Source organism: Mesoplodon densirostris, chromosome 4 (assembly GCF_025265405.1).
Source record: "Mesoplodon densirostris isolate mMesDen1 chromosome 4, mMesDen1 primary haplotype, whole genome shotgun sequence".
NCBI classification, from domain to species: domain Eukaryota; kingdom Metazoa; phylum Chordata; class Mammalia; order Artiodactyla; family Ziphiidae; genus Mesoplodon; species Mesoplodon densirostris.
In genome coordinates this window covers 94,841,157-94,855,793 of record NC_082664.1, presented here as the reverse complement: position 1 = coordinate 94,855,793, position 14,637 = coordinate 94,841,157, and the positions used below count along the sequence as shown (strand labels likewise).

Sequence of the window (14,637 nt, the reverse complement as noted above, 5' to 3'; positions counted from 1 at the left end):
CAATTGTATCAATGTATAATGAGAAATATTATTAGCTCCATTTTGCCAGTGGAAGGATTGAGGCAAACTCCTCAAATGCTCCGTTTCCTAGTTTAGCAGTGTTTGTTACTGTCTATTTGCTTTGTTTCCTTAAGCAATATGATTATACAACAAAATCTGATTATAAAAAATAATGCTTCTCATTTTACGAATATTTTATTTGATGCCCCCCTTGAAGAATATATCATTTTTTACTTTATTCGTCCCCTCCACCAAATAGTCAGTGTTGCACATGTAAAGGACCTCTGCTGCTTCTGTTGGAAAGCTGAAATAAGGGAGTGGTTAGCTATACTATTTGTGTATATTGAGCTTTGGGGGGGGGATTGAAAGGGAGTACAAGGACGTTGTGGTCCTACATTAGGCAGTAGGTAACTGGGGCTCCTACTGAGGGGATTGACTCAAGAGGAGGGGGTAGACATGACACTATTTCTTTGGTGAGAAAGTGACAGCAGAGGCCAGAAATACAGAGCAGAGGAGAAAGCAAGGGCTGATTGCTCTGAAAGCAGAAGAGACATCTGCTTTGCAGTGAAGTGGAGAAGCCCAGTGGTGAAGAGAATGGGTTCTGGAAGTAGAGTACCTTGATTCAAATCTTGGTTCCACTACTTATAAGCTGTGCAGTCTTGCATAAACTACTTAATATCACTGTACCTTGGAGTTCCCTTCTATAAAATGGGGATAATAATACCTATTTCATAAGACTGTTATGAGGATAAAATGACCTATGAAATGTAAAGCTCTTAGAACAGTACACACAGTAAGAGCTTGATAAATATCAGCTATTATTATTGTGCTTGTTGTTATTATTATTATTCATTGCTGCCCCTTCTGCCATCACCCGGTCTAAGCCACCCATCATCTCTCATCTGTACTAAGTGAAAGACCTCCTCATTGGTCTTCTCACGTCTATTCTTTGTCGCCTCCATCTTTGTTCTCCCCCTCCCCCACTACCCCCATAGCTAGGGTAATCGTTTAAAATTAGAATCTTATCAGGATTACTCAAGACATTAAAATAAAGACAAAAATCCTTAGTATAGATTGCAAGAAACTTCTCTCTCTAACTTCAGTTTGTGCTGACCTCTGTAGTCCAGCCTCATAGTCCCTCTTTTAGATCTGCAGGTGTGCCACCTTCTGCTCATCTCAGGGTCTTTGTATTAATGTATTTTAGAGGAGTAATGCTTTTTCCTCATTCTGATGTTGCCTTCCAGATGGAGGGGTCTCTACTGGGGTGACATTTCTCTGTCCACACGTTTTCTCACTCTGCCCCATGAGACGTGGAACTATTCACTTGATGTATCAATCTTGGTGGAATATCTGGGTCTCTTCAGCTCAGCTCTGCCCTCTTCCTCTTGGAAGTGAGCTTCTTACAGGGAGAAGATGGTCCCTGATGCTCCTCTAGGGTCAGGCTCTTTCCCACCACATGGGAGGCCTGTCTTGGTCCAAGATTCCTTGTGACCGTGTGGTTAAACCTACCTCATCATGGGATCAGTTAACTGGTCCACCTGGCTAACAGACTAAAGCCATGACTTCCAGCCTGATGTATGTCAGCACTAAAGATGCTCTACAGATTCCCTAGATGTTCTCCTTTCTCCTTGCCTTCCTCCTCCTCCACTTCCTCCTCCTTTCTTCTGAACTGTGATATTTCTAGTTGTCCTTCGTGGAAAAGTAGTGCTAAGAGGATAGTGGTGAAGATCTTCCGTGCTGTATTATAGAATGAGTTGTGATACAACTTGACTGTAAGCCAATAGACTGGCTCAGTGAAGTGACTGAATATTAAGGTCTTACGCTCACATTCTTGGATAGGACAGTGGAAGTGGAAACGTTTTTTTCCTTTCGATTGAAAAACAAAGAAAGGTAAAAGGGTGCAGAGATTCTCCAGGAGGGGGAGCCGTCGTTCCTTGTTCCCAGTCAGCTATGAGGGTTCACATCATCTGTGACTAAGTCACAACAGAGCCCGTAGAACAAACACATCATTGCTATACACCAGTTTAAATAGAAATGTCACAGTCCCCATTTGGCATTATCACTTTATCCCATACAATTTACTCTTCACCTATGTGGAATTCAATTTTGTAGGAGAGTTTCTTTATAATTCCTGCTATAGTTTTGAATGTCGTGGTCCCAGCAGATGTTCTGTCTGTTTTTAGCAAGATACAGGCTTAACCTCTATTTTAGTTTCAACTTGGAAGGAAAATATAAAATAGAATTAGGAATTTGTGATCCTTTTGGTTAACTGCTTTTTCTCCTTAGCTTTCCTCTTCCCCATTATTTTTCCAAGTCCCTTTTTTAGAAAAATGTGTTGTGACCAACAGCTCTCACAGCCTTCCTACCCAGTCCATCTCTTGGGTAGAGAACTCACTGCAAAATAGTCATCATCAGCTCACAGACAGTTTTCAGCACAGTCCTATGCATCAGACCAACTAAGCTGCATATCTTTCTCTTGACACCTCTCCTACTCTCCCACAGCTTGTTTCACAGAGCTGGATGCATTGATTCCTGGTAGATGTTAAAAATGGCCATTTAACAGATGACAGTATTTTCTTTAAACAGGTAGTAGTGATTGCTAGGAGTCAGTGTAGGTTCATTTAAAACAAGTCACATGGCAGGAGGCTCCAATCAAGATGGCAGAAGAGAAGGAGGTGGAGCTTACCTCCTCCCACAAATGTACCAAAAATATTTCTACATGTGGAACCATTCTCACAGAATACCTACTGAATGTAGGCAGAAGATCTCAGACAGCCAGAATTGCAAGAAAGATTACCACATAACTTGGTAGAATGAAAGAAAAAAAAATAAAAAGAATCAGGATAGGACCTGTTTCTCTGGGACGAGCTGTGAAAGAGGAGAGGTTCCCTTACCCTGGAAAGTTGCTTCACTGGTGGGGAGATCAGCTGGGACAGAAAGGGAGCTTCAGAGGCCCAAAGGAGAGTGTAGCAGTGGGTTTGCAGCAGGCAGAACAGAGAAAGACCAGTATCGACGGTCTGTGCCACCTCCCTTCTGTCCCCAGCCCTAGACACATGTCTGCTGGTGCATGTGGGGGCTGAGTGCTGAAAGTCAGGCTTCAAAGGACAGACCCAGGGAGAGGATTGAGGTTGGCTGCACAGAGACAGCCTGAGGTGGCTGGAGTGTGATACAGGCTGCAATCAGGGAGTATACATGGAAGGAGCCCAGGCCCACCATAGAAGTGAAGTGCCATTGTTAATGGGGGCATGAAGGGAGGAGTGGGGCCCCCACCATAGCAGCCTCACTCTTGGTGTGCTCACAGTGGGTGTGGCTCCACCTCCGTGAGCTCTGGGAGAGTGCAAGAGCCAGTGGATTGCCCACAGGTGGAGGCAGGGCTGAAATCAGAGCTGATCCCCAAGGGGTTGTGTGATGTAGGAAGTAGGGCTGAAATCTGAGCCCTCTCTCCATGGCTGTGCGATCCACAGATTTACACCACAGCCACTGGGGCCTTTGTGAACTCAGTGTGTGCAGGATATTCTAGTGGACTATGGGTGCTCCCGTGTCTGGGGCAGGTCCAGCATAAGCAGCTGTGGGCTTTGCGGGCAGGCGTATGCACATGGAGGTGGGGCCGTGTCTGGGCTGCTTCCATAGCTCCCATGGCAGGTCCAGGTGCATGACTACTGAGGTCTTGGTACTTGACTTTAGTGGATCTGCACCTATGGATCTGTGCTGGTGGCTTTGTGAATACAACACTGGAGGAACACCAGGGCCAACTGCCTGCATTCCCACAGTTGAGGCAGGACTGTGTACTTTGTGAGCCCACACCACATGTATCAGGCGACACCACAGAGCATACTCACTGGTGGACAGTTCCAGGGGAGGAATACTCAGTGGCTTGTCCCCCAGCAGGAGTGCCCTAGTCCTGCCTACCTCACACCACAGCTCAGAAATGGATCTGGGGGCTTCTACTCCAATAACTGGGGAGCAGGCTCTGCCCTTGACAGAACTGTGACAGTCACAGAACAAAGAGGAGGCCCTCAATATCCAGTGCAGGCTCTCATCACCACACCAGTCACACCCTCTACCAAAGAGAAAATGGCCAGCACACACTGAGGAAAGATGCAGCAGGCATCCATACTAAAAGCAACCCACACACCAAAAATATTAGACTCATTCAAGGCTACACAGGGATGCTCCCACATAAAAACATCTCTCCAAGACCACAGTAGATAACTGTTTCTCCTAAACTCATAGAGTAAGAGAAATATAAGTAAAATGATGAAGGAGAGGAACCATTCCTAATTAAAAGATCAAGAGAATTCTCCTGAAAGAACAAACAATGAAACAGACCTCTCCAGTCTAATAGACTCCAAGTTAAAAAAGGAAGTAATAAAAATACTGAAGGAATTAAGAAAGGCTGTTGATAGAAATGCAGATTATTGTAAAAAGGAACTAGAAACTATAAAGAGGAACAAAGAAAAATTAGAAAACTCACTTGCTAAGATGAAAGCTGAGCTAAAGGCAATAAGTAGCAAACTGAATAATGAAGAAGAATGAATAAGTGATATGGAAGATGGAATAATGGAAATCACCCAATCAGAACAGCAGGCAGAAAGAAAAATGAAAAAAAAAAGAGAAAGCAATATACACGGCCTATGGGATAATATAAAGCATGCCAATCTACACATAATAGGTAGGAAGAGAAGAAGAGAAGAGGGGATCAAAAATGTATTTGAAGAAATTATGGCTTAAAACTTCCCAAACCTAAAGAAGGAAACAGATATCTAGGTACTGGAAGCACAGAGGGTCCCAAACAAGATGAACCAAACAGACCTACACCAAGACATACTATAATTAAAATGGCAAAAATTAATGGGAAGATTCTAAAGGTAGCAAGAGAAAAAGAGTTAGTTACAAGGGAACCCCCAAAAGGCCAGCAGCTGATTTCTCTACAGAAATGTTGCTGGCCAGAAGGGAGTAGCAAGATATATTTAAAGTCCTGAAAGGGAAAAATCTGCAACCTAGGATACTCTACCCAGCAAGATTATCATTTAGAATAGAAGGAGAGAGAAAGAATTTCTCAGACAAACAAAATCTAAAAAGAATATAGCAATACTAAACCTATCCTAAAAGAAATATGAAAAGGTTTTCTCTAGGTAGAAAAGAAGCAAGAATCTATAGGAAAGAGAAAATCACAATCGGAAAGTAAATCACTTAAGCCAGTACACAGATTTAAAAAAATTTTTTTTAATTTTGTGAAAGTGATGATAACCACAATGAAGAGCAAAAGGATATACTTGAAGATGTAAAAAAGGGCATCAAAATAATAAAATGTGGGGAGGAGGGTAAGAAAATGTAGATTTTTTTTAGAATGTGTTTGAGCTCATATGACTACCAGTCTAAAGCAAGTAGATATTGGAATGGGTTAACATACTTGAAAAATAAGGTAACCACAAATCAAAAGCATACAGTAAGTTCACAAAAACCAAAAAGAAGAGAACACAAGCATAATACAAAAGAAAACCGTCAAACCACAAAAGGAAGAACAAAAAGAAAAAGAAAGGAACAAGAATAAATACAAAACCAACTGGAAAATGAGGTTTAAAATGGCAATAAATACATATCTATCAACAATTACCTTAAGTGTCAATGGACTAAATACTCCAATCAAAAGACATAGAGTGGCAGATTGGATAAAAAAAAACAAGAGTCTACAATATGCTGCCTACAAGAGACCTACATTAGGGCAAAGAACACACATAGATTGAAAGTGAGGGGACAGAAAAAGGTATTTCATGCAAATGGAAATGACAAGAAAGCAGGGGTAGCAATACTCATATCAGACAAAATAGACTTTAAAACAAAGGCCATAAAGAAAGATAAAGAAGGACACTATATAAGGATAGAAGGATCAATATAAGAAGAGGATATTACATGTGTTAACATATATACACATAATATAGGAGCACTCAAATACATAAAACAAATACTAACATATGTAAAGGGAGAAATTGATGAGAATGCAATACTAGTAGGAGGCTTTAACACCCCACTCACATCAATAGACAGATCTTCCAGACAGATCAATAAGGCAACAGAGATCCTAAATAATACAATAGAACAGTTAGACTTAATCGATATTTTCACGATATTACATCCAAAAATAATGGAATACACATTCTTTTCAAGTGCACATTGAACATTCTCTAGGATTGACCACATACTAGGACACAAAAAAAGCCTCAACAAATTTAGGAGGAGAGAAATTATCTCACGTATGTTTCCTTACCACGGCATTAAACTAGAAATCAACCACAGAAAGAGAAATGAGAAAAAAATGATTACATGGAGATTCAACAACATGCTACTAAAAAAAAACCCAATGGGTCAATGATGAAATCAAAGAGGAATTTTAAAAATACCTTGAGACAAATGACAATGAAAGCACAACCATACAAAATCTGTGGGATGCAGCAATAGCAGTTCCAAGTGGGAAGTTCATAGTGATACAGGCCTTCCTCCAGAAATAAGGAAAGTCTGAAATAAATGACCTAATTTACCACCTAAGAGAATTAGGAAAAGAACAAACAAAACCTAAAGTCAGCAGAAAGAAGGAGATAATAAAGATCAGAGAGGAAATAAATAAAATAGAGATTAAAAAAACAGTAGAAAAAAATTGATAAAACAAAGAGCTGGTTCTTTAAAGGGGTAAAAAATTGACAAACTTCTGGCCAAGCTCACCAAGAAGAAAAGAGAGAAGACCCAAATAAACAAAAGAAGAAAGGAAAGAGGAGAAATAAAAACCGATACCGCAGGGAAAAAAAAAAACTTTAAGAGAATACTATGAACAATTATATGCCAACAAATTGGACACCCTAGAAGAAATGGACAACTTTCTAGAAATATACAGCCCACCAGAATTGAATTAAGAAGAAATAGATAATTTGAACAGACCCATCACTAGAAGTGAAATGGAATCTGTAATTAAAAAAAAAAAAAAACTCTGGCAAGCAAAAGTCCAGCACCAGATGGCTTCACTGGGGAATTCTACCAAGCATGCAATGAAGAACTTATATTGATCATTCTCAAACTCTTCCAAAAGATTAAAGAGGTGGGAGCACTCCCAAAGTCATTCTATGAAGCCACCATCAGCCTGATACCAAAACTAGACAAAGACACTACCAAAAAAGAAAATTACAGACCAATATCTTTGATGAATAAAGATGCAAAAGTTCTCAACAAAATACTAGCAAACAGAATCCAACTACACATAAAAAAGGTCATACACCATCATCAAGTTGGATTCATCCCAGGGTAACAAGGATGGTTCAACATATGCAAATCAATGTGATACACCACAGACACAAAAGGAAAGACAAAAACCACATGATCATCTCAATAGACGCAGAAAAAGCATTTGATAAAATTTGACATCCATTCACAATAAAAGCTCTTACCAAAGTGTGTATAGAGGGAACATATCTCAACATAATAAAAATTATTTATGACAAATCCACAGCCAAATTAACACTCAATGGTGAAAAGCTAAAAGCCTTCCTGCTAAAATCTGGAACAAGACAAGGATGTCCACTGTCACTTAACATAGGATTGGAAGTCCTAGCTACAGCAGTCAGACAAGAAAAAGAAATTAAAGGTATTCAGACTAGTAGGGAAGAGGTAAAACTGTCATTATAAGCAGATGACATGATACTATATATAGAAAACCCTAAAGACTCCACACAAAAAACTACTAGAACTGGTAAACAAATACAGCAAGGTAGCAGAATACAAGATTAACATACAGAAATTGGTTACATTTCCTTACACTTACAATGAAATATCAGAAGGGGAATGCAAAAAAACAATCCTTTTTAAAATCGCATAAAAAAATACTTAGGAATAAACCTCACCATGGAGCTGAAAGACATATGCTGAGAACTATAAAACATTGATAAAGGAAATTGAAGATGATTCAAGAAATGGAAAGATATCCCAGGCTCTTGGATTGGAAGAATTAATATTGTTAAAATGGCCATACTACCCAAAGCAATCTACAGATTTAATGTGATCCCTATCAAATTACCCATGAGATTTTTCACAGAACTAGAACAAATAATCCTAAAATTTATATGGAACCCAATTCTGGGTCATAAAAGACCCAGAATTGCCAAACCAATTCTGAGCTAAAAGAACAAAGCAGGAGGAATAACCCTCCCAGACTTCAGACAATACTACAAAACTACAGTCATCAAAACCACATGGTATTTGCACAAAAACAGACATATGGATCAATGAAATAAAATAGAGAGCCCATAAATAAACCCACACACCTATAGTCAATCAATCTTTGACAAAGGAGGTGTGAATATACAATGGAAAAAAGAGTCCGTTCAGCACGTGGTGTTGGGAAAGGTGGACAGCTACATGTAAATCAATGAAGTTATAACACACCCTCACACCATACACAAAAATTAACCCAAGATGGCTTAAAGACTTAAATATAAGATGTGACATCATAAAACTCCTAGAGGAGAACATAGGCAAAACATTCTCTGACATAAATCATACAAGTGTTTTCTTAGGTCAGTCTCCTAGGGCAACAGAAATAAAAGCAAAAATAAACAAATGGGACCTAATCAAACTTACAAGCTTTTGCACAGCAAAGGAAACCAGAAACAAAAAGAAATGACAGTCTACGGACTGGGAGAAAATATTTGCAAATGATGTGACTGAAGAGAGCTTAATTTCCAAAATATACAAACAGCTCAGCAACAACAAACAACCCAATCAAAATATGGGCAGAAGACCTAAATAGGCATTTCTCCAAAGACAACATACAGATGGCCAATAGGCACATGAAAAGATGCTCAACATCGCTAATTATTAGAGAGATGTAAATCAGATCTGCAATGAGGTACCACCTCACACTGGTCAGAATGGCCGTCATTAAAAAGTCTACAAATAACACGCTGGAGAGGTTGTGGAGAAAAGGGAACCCTCCTGCACTGTTTGTGGAAACGTAAGTTGGTGCAGCCACCATGGAAAACAGTATGGATGTTCCTCAAAAATCTTAAAATAGAGTTGCCGTATGATCCAGCAGTCCCACTCCTGGGCATATGTCCAGACAAAACTCTAATTTGAAAAGATACATGCACCCCAATGTTCATTGAGTACTATTTACAATAACCAAGATATGGAAGCAACCTAAATCTCCATTGACAGATGAATGGATAAAGAAGATATGGCATATATATATATATATATATATATATATATATATATATATATATATATATATATATATATATAACGGAATACTACTCAGCCATAAAGAGGAATGAAATAACACCATTTGAAGCAACATGGGTGGACCTAGAGATTATCATACTAAGTAAAGTAAGTGAGAAAGAGAAAGACAAATACCATATGATATTACTTATATGTGGATTCTAAAATATGACACAAATGATCCTATCTACGAAACAGGAGCAGACTCACAGACATAGAGCACAGACTTGTGGTTGCCAAGGGGAACGGGGTGGCGGATGAATAGATTGGGAATTTGGGGTTAGCAGATGCAAACTATTATGTATAGAATGGATAAACAGAAAGGTCCTACTCTATAGCACAGGGAGCTATATTTAATATCCTGTAATAAACTATAATGGAAAAGAATATGGAAAAGAACATATATATAAGAATATATAGGGCCTCCCTGGTGGCGCAGTGGTTGAGAGTCCGCCTGCCGATGCAGGGGATACGGGTTCGTGCCCCGGCCTGGGAGGATCCCATATGCCGCGGAGCGGCTGGGCCCGTGAGCCATGGCCTCTGGGCCTGCGCATCCGGAGCCTGTGCTCCGCAACGGGAGAGGCCACAACAGTGAGAGGCCCGCATACCGCAAAAAGGAAAAAAAAAAAAAAAGAATATATATATAAAGAATATATATATATATCTGAATCACTTTGCTGTACACCAGAAACTAACACAAAATTGTAAGTAGAATATACTTCAGTAAAAAATAAAAAAAATAGGTCACACAGACTAACCTCCATTTTAAAATATTAGTGGATGGAAATTCTCTGGGTATGTTGATTCTGAATGTCAGTAAGATCTGTCACCCCAAATTTTCCTGCTATCTTTGTGAATAAGATAGAGTTAAGCCTCATGGGAATATAGTTAGGTAGATATAAACACCTGAAAAAGATATTAACATTAATCTGTGGAGAAGTCTCTAGTAGCTTGCCACAGTTTTATTTCCTTAATTAAAAAATTGTTTTTTGGTTTTTAGCTCTGAACTTTTTAATGTATTAGTTTTATATAGCTTTGGAAGACTATATAAAAGGCATGTGTTTGAAATTTTTTGATGACATAAAGCTGGGAGGAATGTTTATTACTTTGGGATAGAACACTCATGATTAATTGCTTTCATTTGGCTTGTATAGTAGGAATATATGAAATATCATCAGTATTTAAAACAAAATCAACTGTGAATGTTTAGGAAGGGGAACCCTGATTTGTTAGTGATTTATGAAGAAATGACCTAGAGATTTTAGTTCATCAAAACTCAATATGAATATATATGTGGAACCTAGAAAAATGGTACAGATTAACCGGTTTGCAGGGCAGAAATAGAGACAGATATAGAGAGCAAACGTATAGACACCAAGGGGGGAAAGTGGCAGGGGGGTGTGGTGGTGTGATGAATTGGGAGATTGAGATTGACATATATATACTAATATGTATAAAATGGATAACTAATAAGAATCTGCTGTATAAAAAAATAAATAAAATTCTAAAATTAAAAAAACCCTCAATATGAATAAACAGTGAGATTAATTGATAAAATTTTTAAGGCATATTAGTACAATAATCCAGAATATGGAACATCAAAGTTTCTTTTGTACACGGATCAGTTGAAGCAGATCTGCAGTATGTGTTTAGTTCTGGACACCATGTTTTAAGAGAGATGCAGAGAGGTTGAGATGGATGCAGAAAACGCTGACCTGGAAAAGATGTCCATGAAAAGTCATGGAGAATGGCTGACGGTTTTGGGAATGTCTAGATCATAGTGGAGAAGATTTAGGGGAGTCCTATGAGTCATCTTCAAGTATTTGAAGGTTGTCAACATGGAAAAGGCTTAGACTTGATTTAGGTGGCCCCAGGGATGGAATTTGGCATATGGCAAAATTTACAGGGAGGCAGATTTGAATCTCTCATAATAAAGACCTTTCTAGCAATTCCCATTCTGAAATGGAAATAGGCTGCCTGGCAAGGTGATCAGTTTCCTATCAGAAGACTTTCAAAGACAGACCTAGGGGCCCCTTGTCAGAGTTATCTACAGGGTCATGCTTTGGGAAGGTGAACCAGGTGATCCTTAAAGTTCCTTCTTACCTCACGAGACCCAGCATGAGCTCAGTGTCCGCATACAGTAGGTTCTCAAGAAATAGCTGCCAAATGAATGAAGCATAAGAATAAAAAAAGTCAGGGGCAGACTTTTGCACTTGATAAATTTTTTAGTCATGGATGATTTTATGGAATGAAACAGTAATTGCACCTAGTATCAGGAGCATGTCATCTTGGGAATAATGAAACCCTTGGCCCACACAGAGTTTGAAATTTCCTAGATAGTTGACTTATCTTTCTTGCTCTGGCATAACTCATGCTCAGTCTTGTAAGTTTAGAGCTATTTGATAATGAGCAATGCTTCGCCCCAACCTAATGTGATTCTGTTTCTTTTTCAGGATAATCGTATCCACACGTGCAAGTACAACATTCTCACCTTCTTGCCCATTAATTTATTTGAACAGTTTCAAAGAGTGGCAAATGTGTATTTCCTTTTCCTTCTGATTTTACAGGTAATGTTTAGGTTGTATTTCATCATCTGTTTGTTTAAAATATTCATATAACTTGAAAAAATAAGTTATTTTACTTAGCTAAATAAGTGCTTAGAGAAATGCTTAGAGAAAATCAGCTTTATCAGATTTTTAATTATTTAGTTATTATTGCTGTTTCTCTTCACAACGGTGGGAGGGCTAGGAATGGGTAAAAACTAGTACATTCATCATTTTAAACACTGAGGTCATTTTAAAATGCTGCCTTGTACTTTATTTGAACCAAACCAGAGCCTAATAATTACTGTTCATAGCCTCCTTCCTTTTTTTTTTTTTAGCTAATTGGGCCTCTCACTGTTGTGGCCTCTCCCATTGCGGAGCACAGGCTCCGGACGCGCAGGCTCAGCGGCCATGGCTCACGGGCCCAGCCGCTCTGCGGCATGTGGGATCCTCCCGCACCGGGGCACGAACCCGCGTCCGCTGCATTGGCAGGCGGACTCTCAACCACTGCGCCACCAGGGAAGCCCCCTTCCTTCCTTTCTTTATCTCCCTATCACATTCACAGTACGGATATTGAGAGAGTTGAAGCAAAGAGTCTAGCTGAGTAGTACTTCGTGGAATTTAATTTGGCAAATTTCATTTGCATCTAAGAACAATGATGTATTTTACATATATATATAAAATAAATGATGTATGCTATATGTTATTTCACTGTGACTATTTTTGATAGTCTTGAGTGGTTAATTGGTAGTTAGAAACCTTTCTTTTTCTTCCCATTTGACTAAATTTTGAACCTAAATGAAATTTCAGCTTTTATTGATATTTTAGGAAGAAAGGGCATAAATCAAAGAATGTACATACATATAAACAGCTCATGTTAGCCAGTTATTTACCTAGTATTTACTTCAGAGTGATTTAATGAGATCAGACTGGTAGATTCAGAATGTACTGGGCTATGTGTTAATTATAGAAAATAAGAAGATGGACTAGATACATACAATCTGGATTATACCTTGAGTACTATTTTTTCTTTAATTGAATAAATATTCAATAGAATAACTGTGTTAAGAATCTTTTGGTTGTAAGTGGTAGACATCTAAATTCACTTAATGTATTTTATGTATGACAATTTATGGGCAAACTATTTTAACAGGATGTGACTCCTCTTTCGATTTCCTCCATGTTTATTTACAGGCCCTCTCTACTTGGTGATCCTTGAAAACTTTAGACTTTTATTCTCCTAGCTTCAACTCCCACGTAAAACAGAGGCAGAGGCAGAGGGGGAGAAGGGGAGAGAGGAAGAGGGAGGGGGAAGAGTAAAGAGGGAGAGGGAGAGAGAGAATGAGAATGAATCACTTTTTCTGTTGCTCCAGCAAGTCTTGGGATTAGTTGTAATTGGACCATGCTGTTACCTTCCTATCCTAAATCAATCACTGTGGCTCAGGAATTGCCTTGACCTAGATCACATGCCAAAGCCTAGGAGCCAGCTAGATGGAATCAGTCCACCAAAATTACATGTACAAAATTACAAGTAGAGGGGTGGGGTAGTTCTTTAAGAATTAGGGTAGAGTTGAGAAGAACTGGATGCTGAACAAGAAAAAAAAAAGCAGTGAAAGTATACCTTACAATTTTTTTTTTTTTTGCGGTACGTGGGGCTCTCACTGTTGTGGCCTCTCCTGTTGTGGAGCACAGGCTCCGGATGCACAGGCTCAGTGGCCATGGCTCATGGGGCCAGCCGCTCCGCGGTATGTGGGATCTTCCCGGACCGGGGCACGAACCCATGTCCCCTGCACCGGCAGGCGGACGGACTCTCAACCACTGCGCCACCATGGAAGCCCTACCTTACAATTTTTGAGGAGGCTTTCTTTTTCCCCCATGAATTTTGGTTTCTTCATAGAACCCTTTACACTGTTCTAGAATTTTGAGCTCATTTCTCTAATGGGTTTCTTATTTATGACCAAAGGCTCTTGTTCAGATAGTTTTATATCTGGAAGGGATCTTTGGCATGGTTCAGTACAACCTCCTTTCTTTTATTGGTGAAGAAATGAGACCTGGAGAAGTTAAGTGAGGTGTAAAGGTTTTACCATGAGTTAATGATAGAACTCAGACTAGAATCCAGCTTTTTCTGCCACCCAGCCTAATATTTTTGTTGGTACTTCAGAGGCTTTTGAGGTTTGTTTTTAAAAAAATTTTTTTTGGAAGTTATTACATAAAATTACATAAAACAGCACTACAATAAATTTATTGTAGTGCTGTTTCGATGGGGCCTGATTGCCACACTCTGAACATCTCCACCCATCCTTCCCCGCCTGATGGCCCTGACGTAGCTCCATAATGAACCCCACTTGAAAACTACCCTTGTAAGGGAGTCATGTCAACTGTCACTATGTCTCTCTCAGATGGGTGGCTTTACAGGTACAGGTCCAAGCTTTGGAGTTAAATAGACCTAGGCTCAAGTTTTAGCAGTGTATGTTCTTGGCTTAGTTGTTTGACATCTCAGATACTTTTTTTTTATAAAATGGGAATATGATACCCAGGGCCGTGGCATTTCCTGACTCCAGACTGCCATTCACAGTGTATTCTATGCTGTGCACTCAGGGTGCTATTTACATGGAATGCAAGCACTCTGGGTTTGTGCAAAACACCTTTGGTACAGAATCTAACTCAAAAAACTTCTCTGAGGATCGAATGGCATAATATCTAAAAGTACTTGGCACAGTGTCTGGTGCAAAGTAGGTGCTCAAAGATTCTCTCTTGGGTTTCCCTGGCGGCGCAGTGGTTGAGAGTCCGCCTGCCAATGCAGGGGACATGGGTTCGTGCCCTGGTC

General features: G+C 39.4%; 1 protein-coding gene across 5 annotated transcripts in view; it reads left to right on the top strand.

Annotated features, from left to right (window-relative positions):
- Positions 1-14,637, top strand: part of ATP8B4 (ATPase phospholipid transporting 8B4 (putative)) — a 267,404-nt gene that overhangs the window by 75,066 nt on the left and 177,701 nt on the right. For all 5 annotated transcript variants that reach the window (XM_060096819.1, XM_060096817.1, XM_060096815.1 and 2 more), the window contains one exon: positions 11,721-11,834. In XM_060096819.1, the coding sequence (XP_059952802.1) occupies positions 11,721-11,834 (114 nt within the window). The remainder of the gene's footprint in view (positions 1-11,720; positions 11,835-14,637) is intronic.